Source organism: Anastrepha ludens, chromosome 2 (assembly GCF_028408465.1).
Source record: "Anastrepha ludens isolate Willacy chromosome 2, idAnaLude1.1, whole genome shotgun sequence".
In the NCBI taxonomy this organism is placed as follows: domain Eukaryota; kingdom Metazoa; phylum Arthropoda; class Insecta; order Diptera; family Tephritidae; genus Anastrepha; species Anastrepha ludens.
In genome coordinates, this window is record NC_071498.1 from 139,392,750 (window position 1) to 139,409,129 (window position 16,380).

Sequence of the window (16,380 nt, forward strand, 5' to 3'; positions counted from 1 at the left end):
TGTACTTAAAACATAAATTTCCCCTCTAAATATGTTGTTGATTGCAGAAGTTGCTGGTGATTTTGCCCAGACTTATTGCATTATAACTAAAGTAGTTATCTTGGTTACATTGTAGTAAAACATGCGAGACTTTGTAACAAGCATCAACACCTTTCATTGAACATCAACATCAAAATCAACATAAACATGAGCAGCTGCTGTCCAGGTTTATTAAAATCTACACCACTTTTTTTCGTTTACGCTAGTCTGGTCACTCTAATTGCCACTTAAGCAACGCTTAGGTGAAAAAATTTCGCTAAGCGCCTAGTGGCATTCGGGAAAACATGTTCTTATTAACACTTTTACTGATACCGCGGCCGGGGTGGCAACAGCTGCTGCTGCTCGTCGTCGCTTTAGGTCGCAAGAGGAACCGGTGAATGTATGTAGTTGAGCCCATAGTAAGCACATACATGAATTATTTCTATGCGCATACTTAAAATTGCTGGGAAGTGCCCTACAGGGAAATTCAGTAGTACCAAACTGGTTCGCTTCTAGAGAATTTCGAACTATGACTAGTTCGCGTTGCTCCATTTTTCCATATAAGCAACTGATCAATTTTACACTGCGATATCTTAGGGAGTGTCAATTATGTCCTGCGCTGCATCGCCTTTTCTATATTTATAAGCCAGTTTAATATCAACGAAATACGAGGTGGCACAAAATTAATCACCCTATCACAAGATTCATATTCATATTTGACAGCTGTGCAGCTGACAAGTAATGGAGCGCGTAGGGGTCAAATAAAAATGTTCATCACTCACAATATTTTTTTTTATTTAGTAAAGAAGTTATTCGAAAAACAAAAATGGATGATTAATTTTGCGCCAACTTTATTATTATTTTTAATTAATTTTCAATGATAAATCGCACTGACTTCTTATTCACTTCCCTCCTACTGCCTGTCATAGTTGATGGTGAACTCTGTACAACACAACATTCATGAGTCCCTAGGCTGGATGTTCAAAGAGATCAAAAACATTTACAATTTGTTTGTATTTATTTATTCTTATTTATTATTTGAACTTTAATAATTTGCATTTAATTCCCCAGCGCACTCATAATTCACTTTGGCACAAGGATGATAGAATACAAGGTTGCGCCCTCCGAATTCGCTTTGTCGTCAGGGTTCATGAATAAACAAATAAAAGGAATGGGAATCACGTGCTTGTGAAGCGGAGAAGTAGGCGAAAGCAATAGAAACTACCTAAGACAAGCAATTATACAGACAGACACACACCTTCTTGCTCCTTCGTCATCCGCATAAAAACGCAAAACAACTGCATTTGGAGCCTTTATATTCCTGCCTTCACAATTTAACAAGCGGCACTTCATTTTCATTACTTTGCTTAGTTTCAGTCTCACAAATCACATTATTACCAAGCCATGCATTAAATTTTCACAATCATGTAATTTATCCTCCTTTTGCGCGTTTGTTTTGTATAGGAAAGGTGCCTGACGTCAAACTTGTCAAAATCGCGAAAGATAAAGTAACTGTTTTGAGAAGACGCCACCTTCAGTATTCAGTTCGCTTTGACTTTAGCAGTTCTCCTTCTTGTTCTTTTCTTTATAGAAATGTGAGGGGGAGAAGTTAAATGAGTTACTTGGCTCTCGGAAAAAGAGCCTCATACTACGACAAATAGTTGACCACCTGAAGAAATAGGGTTTGTTCATTACATAGGTGGTGAAACTGTGAAAACTAACACAGCTCTAAGAAGAAGCAGTTGCTTCACAAGTTAAAACTACTCCTCATGGAGTAGTAAAATAGAGTCTTGTCGATTGAGCCGAATCTATTCTATTTGTGTATTGTGTTACTTGATTGACAAAAATTTACTTTACAGTATTGTGAATGGTCATCTAAATTGGTCACTTCTTAACTTTTTTACGGAATTTCATTTTCTTTTTTTTACATACTTTGAAATAAACAAAAACCAAATAAATGAATAGCATTGAGCTGTGGTTTAGTGATGAGAGTGAAGATGAGTTGGCGAAGTTTAAAAAGGCAGCTTCAAAATGCATACAATACCGTTCCAAATTTTATTTCCTTTTGGATCGACGCAAATATTTTATTTAAAACAGTTCACTACGGCTTCTTCCAGAGATGTTAGAATATCCAAAACGTTTGGGCCCCCACCAGTTCAGTTCGGTTTTGAAAATATTTTACCTTCAACCTTTTTCCCATGATATCACTGGTAGTGCCACGCTGTCTAGCTCTGTTGTTATGGGTTCCTATAAATCACAGATCGCTTCCGCTAATTCTTGATGTACCTGCATCAGTTGGACCAGGTGCGCATGAGGTTTTTATTACTGATGATATTGATATTATCGGCCTTAATAACCGCACTGCTAGTTCTGCCGTTTCCAAACTGGATAAGGAAGCAAAGCGAATGAGTCTGTTGGTTAACGAGGACAAAACGAAGTACCTCCTGTCATCAAACAAAGAGTCCGCGCACTCGCGTAACGGCACCCACGTCACTGTTGACAGTTATGATTTTGAGGTTGTAAAAGACTTCGTTTATTTAAGAACCAGCATTAACACCGATAACGTAGAATCTCTCTTTCTAATAAATGCTACTTTGGACTAAGTAGACAATTGAGTAGTAAAGACCTCTGTCGACGAACAAAACTAGCACTTTATAAGCCCCTCGATATGCCCGTCCTATCCTAAGGCTCAGAAGCTTGGACGATGACAACATCCGATGTAGCGACGCTTGGTGTGTTGGAGAGAAAGATTCTGCGCACAAGATTTTTGGACCCTTGCATAGTAGCAACGGCGAGTATCGCAGGCGTTGGAACGATGAGCTATATGAGCTTTACGACGACAGAGACATAGCGCAGTATAAAGATCCAGCGGCTACGTTGGCTGGGTAATGTTGTCCGAATGGATACAAACGCTTCGGCTATGAAAGTATTTGATGCGGTACCAGCTGGTGGTAACAGTGGAAGAGCTTCCTTCTCAGGTGGAGACGGAGTTAATTTCTACTTAACGACGGTTAGCACGAGGAAGAAACGGCTAGCGCGCTTTGTCAAACACGGCCAAAATCGGGTAAGCGGTTATCGCGCCAATCAAGAAGAAGAAGAATACACAAGTTCATTTCATTTAATTTCATAAATTTTTTACAATTTTAAATTCAAATACATAGCTTACTGTTTTCCCCATTATTTAACTGTTGCCGTTTATCTGCTGCCATTATTAAAATTTAACCCTTTGCACTCGAGGGCTCCGGAGCGGAGCCCTTTAAAATTTGTCTTCAAAGTCGAGGGCTCCGCTACGGAGACAATGGAAATAATTTTCAGTTTTTAACATGAGAACAAAAACAAATCGTAAAAATTAGTTATAGGATATTTCGCTGTTGGTGACAAATAACGGTCGCGGCTCGCAGATTGTTATGCTCTCGATAACAGCACACAATCGCGGTTTGAGCAACATTCCGCACTTGGATGCAAGTTATCGATTACACAAAAAATATGTGTGGAGTAGATCGGGCCGACCAATATGCTGCAACATATTGTTTTCTGAGAAAATCCCTGAAATGGTGGAGAAAACAATTTTTTTGGGGATGGAAATGTGTACAGTAAATGCATATATATTGTACACTTCTGTTAAAAAAATAAATAATGAAAAACCAATGACACACTTGAAGTTTGTAAAATTGTTGGTGGACCAATTGATTGGGAATTTCCGACAAAACAGCACATCTCGAGAATACAGTTACACACCAAATACGGAGGCCAGACTCAACAACCACCTACATATTATACGTTCTGGAACCAAGAAAGATTGTGTAGTGTGTTCGAATAGAAAAATTCCAGGCGAAAGACGGCAGACCCATTATTTTTGTGATACCTGTCTAGAGAAGCCAAGATTACATATTGGCAATTGCTTCGAGAGGTATCACACTTTGGAAGATTACAAAATGTAATAATTTTATAATTTTTTTTATATATCCTAACATTTGTATCCATAAACAATTAAAAAAATAATAACATACAACGATGACTTTTCTTTCAATGCGTATATCATGAACTTACATGTGAATATGATCTTTTCACTCAAATGGCTTCGAGTTGCTGGTAATATGACTCAAAAAAAACTTCGAGTGCAAAGGGTTAACTTTTTCCGGTAATTATTCAACGTTTGTCAATTTTGTTTTGGGCTTCTCCTTCATTTTGGATTGGCAACTAATTTCGATAAATTTCCAATAAAAATTAGAGAAGGCAACGATTTGTTCGTAATTGAGACTAAATTACTTACAAATGAGGTAATTCGCTGCTTAAATTTTATGTAATTCGAAGGGTAATTGGAAAGTGAATTACGAATGAGATTGCAAAATACGTGCCATGGAAACAAAGCATTGTTTTAAAATTTTTTGGTGGGTGAGGTAGGGTTCGAAATGCCATCGCCCTTATAGCAACCGTCGTTGATGCACCGAATGGTGTAGCCACTAAAACAGTCCCTCCTCCTCTCCTGGAGTGACTACCATATCGGAACTACTTTCTGTATTACTTCAGGAGGGCCCAGAACAACGTCCAGTTCTATTTACCCTCGTCTGGGTACACCATGCTTGTCGCCATGCTAAAGGATCGTCTTCTTATGTCTCTGTTTGTGAGACTTCGCTTTGTTGTACCGCGTCGCGGTCTATCTTTTTTCTCCTTAATACACCTTCAACGTATCTTCTAAGTTATATCTAGTTCCACGAGCCATCTGTCGCAATTGAAGAACGTGCGTTCGGCGTCATCGCGCGGTGCTTCGCAGTAAATGCACTTGGGGTCACTTTCTTTACCCATGCGGGATAGTTATTTCCAGAAGTATCCTTGAACCGATTTACCCATTGCAGGAATCAGCTTCGCCGTCCATCTGCCACTCTATTCAGTGTCCCAAAGAATTGGTGAAATCGTACCAGTTCTGAATCACAAATTTGTTCCACTAGTTCACGTTTTTCACGCAGGGGCCCTATTATACAAAACAACAAGCACACAAGCGGACACATACATACATATACATACATATTTAGAATGTAAAATAGTGTAATGCCGCAGCAACACGCACAGAACAAGTTAAACAAAAGTCAAAAAGCGTGCGGCAAAGCAAACAGTAGCGAATCATTTAATATACAAGCTGCAAACTTTGCACTCGAACGATGAGCGTAATTGTAGCAATTTAAGTACCACAACAAACTACTCATCACCCCAACAGCAGCTGCTAAACAACTCAAAGCGATGCAGTCAAAAAAAGCTAACTGCGCGCATTATCTGTCTTTAATGTTTGGTATGCGAATGAAGTGATACCCTACTCTACAGCCCAGCTAAGGAAAAAGCGTAACGTAACATCTGGAATTTATGCCAAATAATTGTATGTAATATATAAAGAAAGTGTAGAGTGTCACAAACAATGCGTACAGTTCAACTAAGTACTCTCGAAGTAATCCGCTCAGTATTTTTCCCAACATATCTAGCTGGTGGTAAGGTAAGGTTAAATTTCTGCCCTAGCTTGGGGCACACTTGGACAAATATTAAAAATTCGTCCGCTGTAATGCCATACAGGGGAGAGGAGAAAGGAGAAGGGAAGGAAGAAGGAGCCTTGGGATTAGAGGCAGATGACCATGCATTTACGACGACGCCGACGGTGGCTGATTTACGTTCATAATTAGCTGCAACAAGCTACTGATAAACTTCACCAGATTTGTGATATTTAGACCATACGCCTACGGATATGCGTAGCAAAAAAATAAGAGCCCAGATGTCTAAATCTTTGCCAGACGAGAGCAGGGCAGCTGAGAAGAATATGTTGAGATGATTCCACCTCGTCCTCAAGACAGCTTCTGCAGAAAGGGCTTGAGGCAATCCCTAGTCTCACCGCATCAACACCTAACGGAATATGTCCGGTAAGGATACCCACAAAATTCGAGAGCTGGGGCTTTGTTAGCCTTAGGAGTTCCTTCGAGCGTCCCCGATCTACTCGTAGCCAGAAGAATCTCGCGACCTTGCACGTTTACGCACTAGCCCAGCGTTCGCTGAGTTGACTTGAGGCCTATCTTTCCAGGAGTAGGCCACAGGTTCTTACGGGAACCCCAATCCTCTCATTTCGCGATGAAACCGTCTCCAAAGTTTCTTGCCTAGCCAGCCCAAATGAGCCGGATATCAAAGTATTCGGATGTAGTCGAGAGAGAAGCCAGACATTCCCCGACCAATCTCAAATGCACAAATAACGAGCACAAGGCCCTAATTGCCGCTTGGCTATCGGAGTAAACATTTACTTCCTTAACGGTAATCACCGAAGTAAGTAACCAATCGACTGCTTCCTTAATTGCGGATACCTCCGCTTGGAAAACACTACAGAGGTCCGGAAGCCTGAATTTGAGTTTGATGAGGAGCTCCGTACAGAATACTCCCACACCTTCCCTTCCGCCCAACTTCGAACCATCCAATGCCATTTTTAAGAATGCTAGAGTGTCCGTAACTTAAATCTAGCTTATGGGCCGAATACCTTAGTCTGATTGCGGTGCGTGCAGCGAGAGTTTTTCGTACAATATCCACGGGTGCCTCATTCAGCATAGGGTTAAGCGCTAGAGTAGAAGTGGTACGGTGTGCCCCACTGATTCCAATTAGGGCAGACCTTTGTACCCTCTCCAGCTTCTTAACTGATGACATCCTTTCTAGCGAATTCCACCAGACAAGGACTCCATACAGCAAGATTGGTTTTATAATCGTGTTATAAAGCCCAAAAGTGACTTTAGGCGAGAGACCCCATCTTTTGCTGATAGCGCCCCTGCAACCATGCAAGGCGACTGTTCCCTTCCTAATTCTTTCCTCAATGTTTGGCTTCCACGTTAGAACTCTGTCAAGGATAAGTCCCAGGTACTTCACCTTGTCAGAGAGCAACAACAGAACGCACACTATTGAGGAGAGAAACACTCTAGGTATTTTATACTTCCTCGTAAATAAGACGAGCTCCGTCTTCAGAGGATTTATCGAAAGGCCGCAATTTGCAGTCCAATTCACAACAACCATCGGAGTATCTAAAAACTTCCTTCTGACAATAAGTGCCACGTCATCCGCGTAGGCAATCATCTTGCAGCCCCTCCTCTCCAGTTTCTCCAGCAGATCGTTAAGTACGGTTAATAGTTTGAAAGGAGTGCAGTGCTGCTAAAATAATATGCAACGTTGGATTTAAGAGACATTTTTTGTTTTATTCACTACTTGCTACGTGGCTGGTGACTCGAAAGCAGCTAATGTCTTAATCCAAAAAAAAAAAATATATATATATTATATTGGATAAGTATGCGAAAATGAATACAGTTCTTATTTTACGATTAAAATATTTTATGTATTTACTTTTACAGTAGGGAGACATATTAGAATAAAACCCTTTGAAACCATTTTCTCAACATTTTGGTTTTTTGTAGTAAATGGACGGTATATAAGATTTGTTTGCATGCATCTACCGGCTTGAAATTGATGCTTAAAGCAAATTCTTTCCAATGTATTGCTATTCTACTAAGTAGAAGAAAAAAGTAGACTGTTGAATAATTTTTGGTGAAATATGAGAAGACTAAAATATACTTAAAGTAACCAAATTATCGAACAGTGGTATAAAATATTATAAATTGCATTTAATTTATTGTACATAAAACAAAGTAATATCACGCATATTTTTCACTTATTACAGATGCTTGGCTCAAAATCAATTTGGCTCCAAGATTCATCGCCAATTTATATGGGCCTTGAATGTGCTGAACGATCCCACAACAGCAAACCGAAACGAGCTTCTACCCAGGTTGCAGAATATAACGCAGTATGTGCCAACAGGAGCCAGCTGCCAGTTGCTTTGTTATGGTCAAAGAGATGACATACCGATCGAGTGGTGGTATCGCAGTACATTAAACGCAGTACCACTAAAGATCAGTAATCACAGCAATGAATATAATCTAGAAGAAGTCAGCCAGGATGCTCATCAGGGTTACTACAGCTGCGTTCGGGGGAGAAGTAATCAGGTAGGAAGTAAAATAATGGAAATGGTAACTCGTCAATTTAGATTTCGCTCAGGGGTAAAGTGTGTTAAGTGGAATAAACTTTGTAAAATTTTCTTAACTGCGCCATTTGGAGAATCCGTAAATTTATTATTTGTGCTGAAAGACTACTTATGGAAGATTAAATTTAAAACTACGGCGAGATATGGGCAAGATTCAAACCGATCAAGGCATGTGTTAAAAGAAAGAATACTGCAAAAATTTTTAAATATACTTTTGTATATTTTTAAAAGTTACATAACAGTATAAAGGCCTAATAAACATACATACAAGGTGTGCCATCTTTTATGTCGGTATGAAAACATTGAATAACTTTGAAAAAAAAAAAAACACAACTGAGTAACATCTGAACTGTATAAGTGATGTATTTTTATTTGGTTTGGTTATTTACAATTTATTAAAACTATTTTTTGAATGCAATATCAATCAAGTGGCCACCTTTATCAATCACAAACTGCTATCTTTTTTTTTGCGTTTGTCATCATCTTGTTAAGCATTTCGGGTTTTATGGCATCGATTTCGGCACTAATGTTTGCCTTAAGCTGGTCAAAATGGTCTGCGGCTTGTTGGCGTAAATCTTACTTTTCAGATAACCCCACAAAAAGAAGTCCCGGGGGGTTAAGTCAGGTGATCTGGGGGCCATTCGATATCTCCTCTGTTTGACACTAGACGTTCCGCGAATTTTCGTTGCAGAAATTCAATTGTTGCACTCGCAGTGAGGCATGGCGCACCGTCTTGTTGAAACCAGTAACCGTCTAAGCCTTTCTCACGCATTTGCGGGCAGACATAATGGGCCAACATCCATCGATATCGGTTTCCATCGACCGTTTCGTTTTCTCGGTAAAAATATGGCGCAATAATGGTTTTGGCGCAAATGCCAGCCCAAACAGTTACTTTCTGGTCATGTAATGGCGTTTCATCGATCTCGTGTGGATTCTCAGTTCCCCAAATGCGGCAATTTTGTTTATTCACGCTGCCAGAGAGGTTTAAATGTGCCTCGTCAGTCATTAAAATTTGCTTCCAACCTTCAGTGTCAACCATTCCAGCGACTGTTTGGCCGTATTTCAAGCGGCGTAAAATGGTCTGTCGGCAATAGTCTTTGTGTCAATTGCACTTTATACGGAAACAAATTTAAATCACCCTTTAAAATGCGCCGCATTGTGGCTTCACTGACGCCAAAATGCTGAGCGCGACGACGATACGACACTGTTGGCTCCTGGGCAACGCTCTCCCTCACTGCTTCAACAAGTTCATTGATGACATAAAAGATGGCGCACCCTGTACATATTTGGAAATTCGGAAATGTTATATCTTTCAGAAAAACGTTGGCCAATCTCAACACAATTAAAGAACGGCGTTATGGTGCGGCCCTTAAAATCGTTTACAGTGATGCCCATATGTTTAATCAGAACAGCTGATCCTTACGATATTCTATTTAGTCGGTGCAATTTCTTTTTTCGCTAAATATGTCCGCATTTGTAAAGCTGTGATTAGTGCTGCCGAACCTTAGCCATAATCATAACCATAGCCGTATGTATCTATTGAATTTTGGTGAAATTTGGTTTATTTCATGTTCAATTGGACTGATGGAATGAGCCTCCTAGTCGTGGCAGATATTTGTCGGCAATGGTTACTATTATACGGATTAAGCTAAGGCCTTTATGCACGGCGACTAAATCGATCTATTGTTCTCTCCTAAGTGATTAATTTCAATTATTTATTACTGCGAAAAATCGAACCAGAACCAAATCCTAAGGAGGGATCATTTGTAAGTATTTATCCGCTAGTAAGTACGTGCCCGGAATTCTGCGTCTCCTGTAACCTAATGCTTCACAGTTGGTGATTAAATGTTCTATAAACTCTTCTCCATCCCAGCAGAACCTGCATAGACTAGTGTTAGATAGTATTGTTGTATTGAAATATTTATTGCAGGCAAATTGGCCTGTCAGTGCTCCAGTCAGTGGAGTAATCCAAGACCCTAATTTTCTAGGGTTAGAGCAGATTTTTCTCTGTAGGTATTAAACTCCAGAAACTTTTTCAAATTATTAAGGTCGTTTGTGCCGTTTCCTTGGTTTTTATTTGTTAACTTGTTGTAAATTTCATACAAAGTTCGAAATTTTAATTTATGAGGTTTTTCTTATACATATTTTAAATTAGCTGCAAGGCGTTTTTCTTCTTAAAATTGACAACTCGTGTCACATTTCATAAAATAACAAACTTTACACACTTTACGAGATTTTCATGAGTCTGCTCAATTTTTTTATAAATACATTAAATATTAGGGTGTTTCTTATTGGATGTTTGTCATAATATGAAAAAAGCGTTAAGTAATTTTTTCACACTTTTTAAGTTATATTTAGGGATCCCGCCAATGAAAATTTTTTAGAAATATTATTTTCAGGATTTTTATTAGTTAAAAATTAGGATAATGTAACGTAAATTAAACAGGTATTACGTGGTAGTCCTTCTAACCTAAAATTTATCTTATTACTACTGGTTAAAAGTGAATTAGACGAACAAGCCGTTACGGCGCGAAAGGTAATGCTCCGCAAAACGAAACTCGCGCTCATCCCTTTTGACAGGTTGTGACAGGTATTTGTAGGTGATGGATGGATGGAGAAGCAAAAATGATATACTACTTGGAGAAAAGAACTCAGAAGGCATGGTCTACATCCGACCATTAACTACATCCGACCAAAATCAGCTGTTTTCTTGACGTTACCGGGGCTATAACGACAGAGGCCGGCAAAAACTCTGGTTGTGTTGGGGATGTCTCAATTGTGTCGTAAATTCAAATGCACATTCACTGAGTGTCGGTTAACGGTTTGATGATGGCCACACCTTATGAATTCTCTCCACAGTGGGTTACTACTTTGTCAATGTGCGACAGAACAGAGCCAGCAGGCGTGTGTTAATGCCTGTAGGGAAGGGAGAATAACGCACTGCTATTTCATAAGATGCTCAATCGCATTATTTATCCCGTTTATGTAACTAATTCAAATGTTTCGCATACGATAAAATAATTATAATTTTACATTTTGACACTTGTTAGTGACCCCTGGAACTGATTCTAAAAATAAAAATCGGATTAATTATTTATCTTGACAGAAACGAATAGCGAGCTGACGCACTTTTTGAAAGTTGAAAATTAAAAACCACCCTAATGCTATATATACTATAAGTATATCAACAAACGCCTCTACTTTATGTTTCAGACATTTCATATGATCGTTACCTCCCCACCGGTGATCGTCGAACCGCTCATCTCATATGAGACACTTATAACCGCTTCGTTGCAGTTTCGTTGCAGCGCCACCGGCAATCCCCGGCCGGTGATCAGCTGGTATCACAATGGGGTTCCTCTCAACAGTTCCTATACGCGCTATATCATTGGCAACGATTTGCACATACACTCCTTCGATCCGATTGAGGCGGGCATTTATCAGTGTTTTGCGCGGAATATCGCCGGAGAAGTGTACAGTGCGGCAGAGTTGCGTTTTCGCAACAAAGGTGACGAGTTGTTGCTGAAGAACCCGCTGCAGAATATACGATGTTATGCGCTCAGCTTTAATACGATAAATGTGACTTTTGAGAGCAACTTTTTTGAGGTAAGCCTTGTGCATATTTTTTTGCTTTTGGTAAGAATTTTACAAAATTTCCACTTTTCCATTTTCTCATTATCTGATTATCTGTCTATAGTCGCTCTTCATCGTACACATTGTGCAGAATAATCCGCATCGCTGGATTTCTCCATTTGCACCCATGAAACTCAATCATACCTCACATTTGGTTATTTCGAGCCACCTACCCGTTTACCGTCCATTTGAACTGATTACCCGTGTACTCGTGCCCACCTCGGAGATACGTTTGGCCAATAAGCCGCAGCAACAGACAATACTCAGCTCATTACGCAGCCCACCGGTGACTTGCTGCACACAAGGCTGTGAGTTATTGACCATCTGAAAATTATTGAATAAATTTAAACCAATTCATCTTCATCTCCAACTCTCTTTTCGCCCCTTTCCCTTACACTTTCTTCTATGCAGTGATTCTACACTTGGTGCACATGGGCAACGATACCTTTGTCACTTGGTCGCAACCCGAGTTGGATGGCAAGAAGTATTTCATACTACAATTCTCCTGCAACTATACACAACCACATCCGCAGCAGCTGCTTAATCAACGGCTACGTGGCACCACGCAACATGTGGATCTCACACAACAGGACGTCGCTCAGAAGCTTTGTGATATCACTGCACTCAACGAGACAGATATGCGTGCGGTGTTGAGAGGCGCTCAGGCGCAGTACATTGACAACAACAGTCATGTGGAGTTGGAAGAAGAAGTTTTTAGCTTGGTCGTTTTTGCAAATATCACGGGAGTGTTACTGCAAGATTTCCAGCGCGTGAAATTGCGTGTGCTGATTATCACGCGTGAAAATGAACATCTCCGACAGGACTTTCGCTATGTACAATGGAAGACGGTAAGTTGAAAGCATGCTTATATTTGTATTTGCGTAGTATTATAATATCTGCACGGTTTGGGAATTAAGTGTCGGGAATATATCAGTGTAGGTTACGTGCAAAATTTTCCTATCGACTTTCTCCTTAACCCTACACAATGATTCCAACGTTGTTCCCATTATTGAAAGTATCTTCGGCTATCCCCAAGACGTGTGCCAAAGGGAGAGAAACAGTCCGTTGACAGATGGACTAACGCGGATACCTGCAAAATAACGAAACAAACGTGGCCCAATTTCAACAAATCCAGAGCTGACGAGTTGTTAAGAAAGCCACGAGCAGACATATTCAGAATTGCGTCAACAATAACCAGCCACTGGCCTTTGGGAGACTATGCAAGGAAGATGGCTGGTCGTACAACAATAAATGTAGAAGCTGCAATCAAGAAGAATCTAAAGATACAGTTTTTCACTATCTGTGTGAGTGCCCAAGTCGGTGGTCAACGATGGTCAAAGAAATTGCAGAAAAGAAAATTGCCGACGTAGCCCCAGATTCATAGTAAAATCTAGATGGTTCGACTAAATATAAATAAAAAGTAGTGGTACTGCAAATAGTGCATCAAAATGGCATATTTTGTGCTAATTAGATCTGGGCTGTGTCACTCAGACAACACCTACCCCAAACAACCAACCAACCTTCGGCATTTTTCCGAAGTTAATCCGTTCAGCATCGCGGTTACAGCTTCTTTGACCTTCTATACGTTGCCATTATGAGATCGCTTGAAGTACGACTTTATCTTAGAGAATAACGAAAAGTCGAATATGGATCCATGGATCCATTGCAGTGGCTAAAGGACGGTTGGGTTGGTGGCAATATTGAAATATATATTTATATATATAACGTATACCCGTTTTTGGGTGTTTGGCCGAGCTCCTCCTTCTATTTGTGGTGTGCGCCTTGATGTTGTTCCACAAATGGAGAGACCTACAGTTTCAAGTCGACTCCGAACGGCAGATATTTTTATGATGAACTTTTTTATGGCAGAAATACACTCGGAGGATTGCCATTGCCTGCCAAGAGGCGACCGCTGTTTCACCGAGATTCGAACCGACGTTCTCTCTGTGAATTCCGAATGGTAGTCACGCACCAACCCATTCAGCTACGGCGGCCGCCGGAATATGGAATATCTTTATTCACTGAAAACTCTTCCGCAGCGAACGAGGAATGAATTGGCGTTTGTTTTTTTTTTTTTGTGTTTTTTGGAGATGGAGTCATTCTTGGCTCCAAAACTGGGCTCTAGTTGTATTAAGGAAGTTTTAGAAATAAATAAAATCTTAACCATAAAGAATCAATGCTACACATAAGTGACTGCTTTGTAGAATCAGCATGACCTCGAATATCTTTTGCGGCAGCTGCCTAAAGATCGATCCGGCGAAATCATCTCAATTCCTGCTTCTCATCGCTCCTGCTTTTTGAGGATGAAATTCAATCATCTTAGCTATGACTCTTTTATTACGTATAGGAAGCTTTGACATTATCCCAAGGTTAGGTTAGGTTGAAGCGGTTGTCCTGTGGGACACACTCAGGCTCATAACCCATTGTGGTGCCGCGTGGGGAGTTTGTCCCTATCTCTCCAAACAGTGTGTGCTTTTCAAAAATTTTAAAATATCTCTGATTTCTGTAGAACTGAGATCTTCTAACTCATTAAAAAATTGTCTACCCTGAATAGTAAACCTGCGTCTGGATAGAGCAGGGCAGGGGCACAGTAGGTGCGAGATTGTATCTTCCTCCTCTTCATCTAGACAACTTCTGCAGAAGTCATGTGTTTGCACACCCATCCTTTGAGCGTGTCTACCTACGTGTCTACTGACATCATCCTAAAAAAGTACTAAAAATCAAACTCCGCTCTCGAAACACATGTCAATAAAATAGAATACGCTGTGTTAAAAGACACTTCCGTTAAATTTTACAGAACCACAGCTACTCAATTCTTGGAGATAAGTTCAAATTAAGACCTTGCAACGAAAATCTTATTATCCCTTCTTCTTGATTGGCGCGATATCCGCTTACACAATTTTGGCAGAGTTTAACAAAGCGCGTCGCCAGTCATGTTTTTCCCGTGCTAACCGGCACCAGTTGGACAGACTAAGAGAAGCCAGGTCCTTCTCCATCTTATCTTCCCAACACGTCAAATACTTTCAGATCCAGAGGGAGATTCTCTGTTGGATTTCAAGGCTGAAATTGTCATCGGTGTTAATGCTGGTTTCAAATACACCAAGTCTCTTACCACCTTGAAATCATAACTGTGAACAGTGACGTAGATGCCGATACGCGAGTGCACCGACTCTTTATTTGATGGCAGGAAGTACTTCGATTTGTCCTCGTTCACCACCAGATCAATTCGTTTTGCCTCATTATACAGTTTGGAAATGGCAGAACTAACAGCGCGATTGTTAAGGTCGATGATCATTGGCATACGCCAATAATTGTACGCTTTTATACAAAATTGTGCCTGAGTTATTAAGTTCTGCGGCTTGTACGATCCTCCCCAACATCAGGTTAAAGCAGTCACACGACTGAGAGTCATCCTGTCTGAGAGCTCGTTTGATATCGAGCGGCTCGGAGAGGTCCTTCCCAATTCTGACGGCGCTGCTGGTATTGAGCACGTCATCTTGCCTAACCGTATTAGTTTTGCAGAGATATTAATTACGAGGGGGTTCAATAAGTACCCGTGTTAGGAATGAAGACAGCATTTTTTTTCAAATCTTTTGTTTCTTTTTATTTTTCTCCGCACGCTCCGGACATTTTTTCAACCCCTCCAAAAAATAGGATTTGTCGAACTCTCCAAAACACGCCTCTGTCTCGGCGTTGACTTCCTCGTTTGAACTAAGTTTTTCCCCGCGAGCCTTTTCTTCATGTTAGGGAACAAAAAAAGTCACAGGCCTTCTTTTTCGCCAAATGCGTGTCGTGTTTCCTTCAACTTTTTGTGAAAGCGGACTCACATTATGATTGTGCAGTGATCCTTCTTTCTTTTTCTAAAAAAGCCACCCAAAAAATCGTCACCATAACCTTTTTGGCCAATTGGACCGTCTTCGCGTTCTTTGAAGCAAATTCACCGGGAGAAGTCCATTGTTTGCTTGTTGCTTAGTTTTTGGTGTGTAATGATGAATCCAGATTTGATCAACAGTGAAAACTCGATGCAAAAATTCCTCGTATCTCGCTTAAATTGCTCCAAACACTGTTTCGAAGGTAACATCCGCTTCCGTTTGTTGTTGCTTGTGAGCAATCGCGACACCCATCGGGCCTATAATTTTTTCATCGTCAACTTATCATGTAAATAAGATATTAATTGCCGTACCGGTCGACACACCTATGGGCTCTGTTGCTTCGCACACTTTCGTTCGGCGATCAGTGAGAATTATGACGTGGTCTTTTTGAATGATTTCCTCGGTAACCACGTCTGCCGGGCGTCCTGGTCACTCCTCGTCAGAAACGCTTATTCTGGTACGTTAAAATTCATTGAACCAAAATCAAACTGTGGCCATAGTTGGCGAAGCGTCCCCATAGACAGCATCCAACTTTGCTTTTACCTCCTCGCATCTTTTTTCATCCAAAAACAAACGATTTACTGAACGCTACTACTCTTCTGCCATCTTAGCGAAACGAATCGCGAAACACATCTTACTCGATTATCTGCCAAAGTCTGCCAAAAAGTCTGAAATTTGTTTTGCCGTCGTTTGATAGATGGCAGCACACGATGCTAACGTCAACTTACCCTGCCATTAAACACGGGTTCTTATTGAACCGCCCTCGAATACTGTCCAAAACACTTGGATCACTAGTCATAGAATCGA

The 16,380-nt window shown here is 40.4% G+C and overlaps 1 protein-coding gene across 1 annotated transcript in view; it reads left to right on the forward strand.

Annotated features, from left to right (window-relative positions):
* Positions 1 to 16,380, forward strand: part of LOC128855102 (uncharacterized) — a 79,930-nt gene that overhangs the window by 44,471 nt on the left and 19,079 nt on the right. Inside the window, exons 6-9 of the mRNA XM_054089732.1 lie at positions 7,706 to 8,030; positions 11,282 to 11,674; positions 11,766 to 12,009; positions 12,113 to 12,549. Of these exons, the coding sequence (XP_053945707.1) occupies positions 7,706 to 8,030; positions 11,282 to 11,674; positions 11,766 to 12,009; positions 12,113 to 12,549 (1,399 nt within the window). The remainder of the gene's footprint in view (positions 1 to 7,705; positions 8,031 to 11,281; positions 11,675 to 11,765; positions 12,010 to 12,112; positions 12,550 to 16,380) is intronic.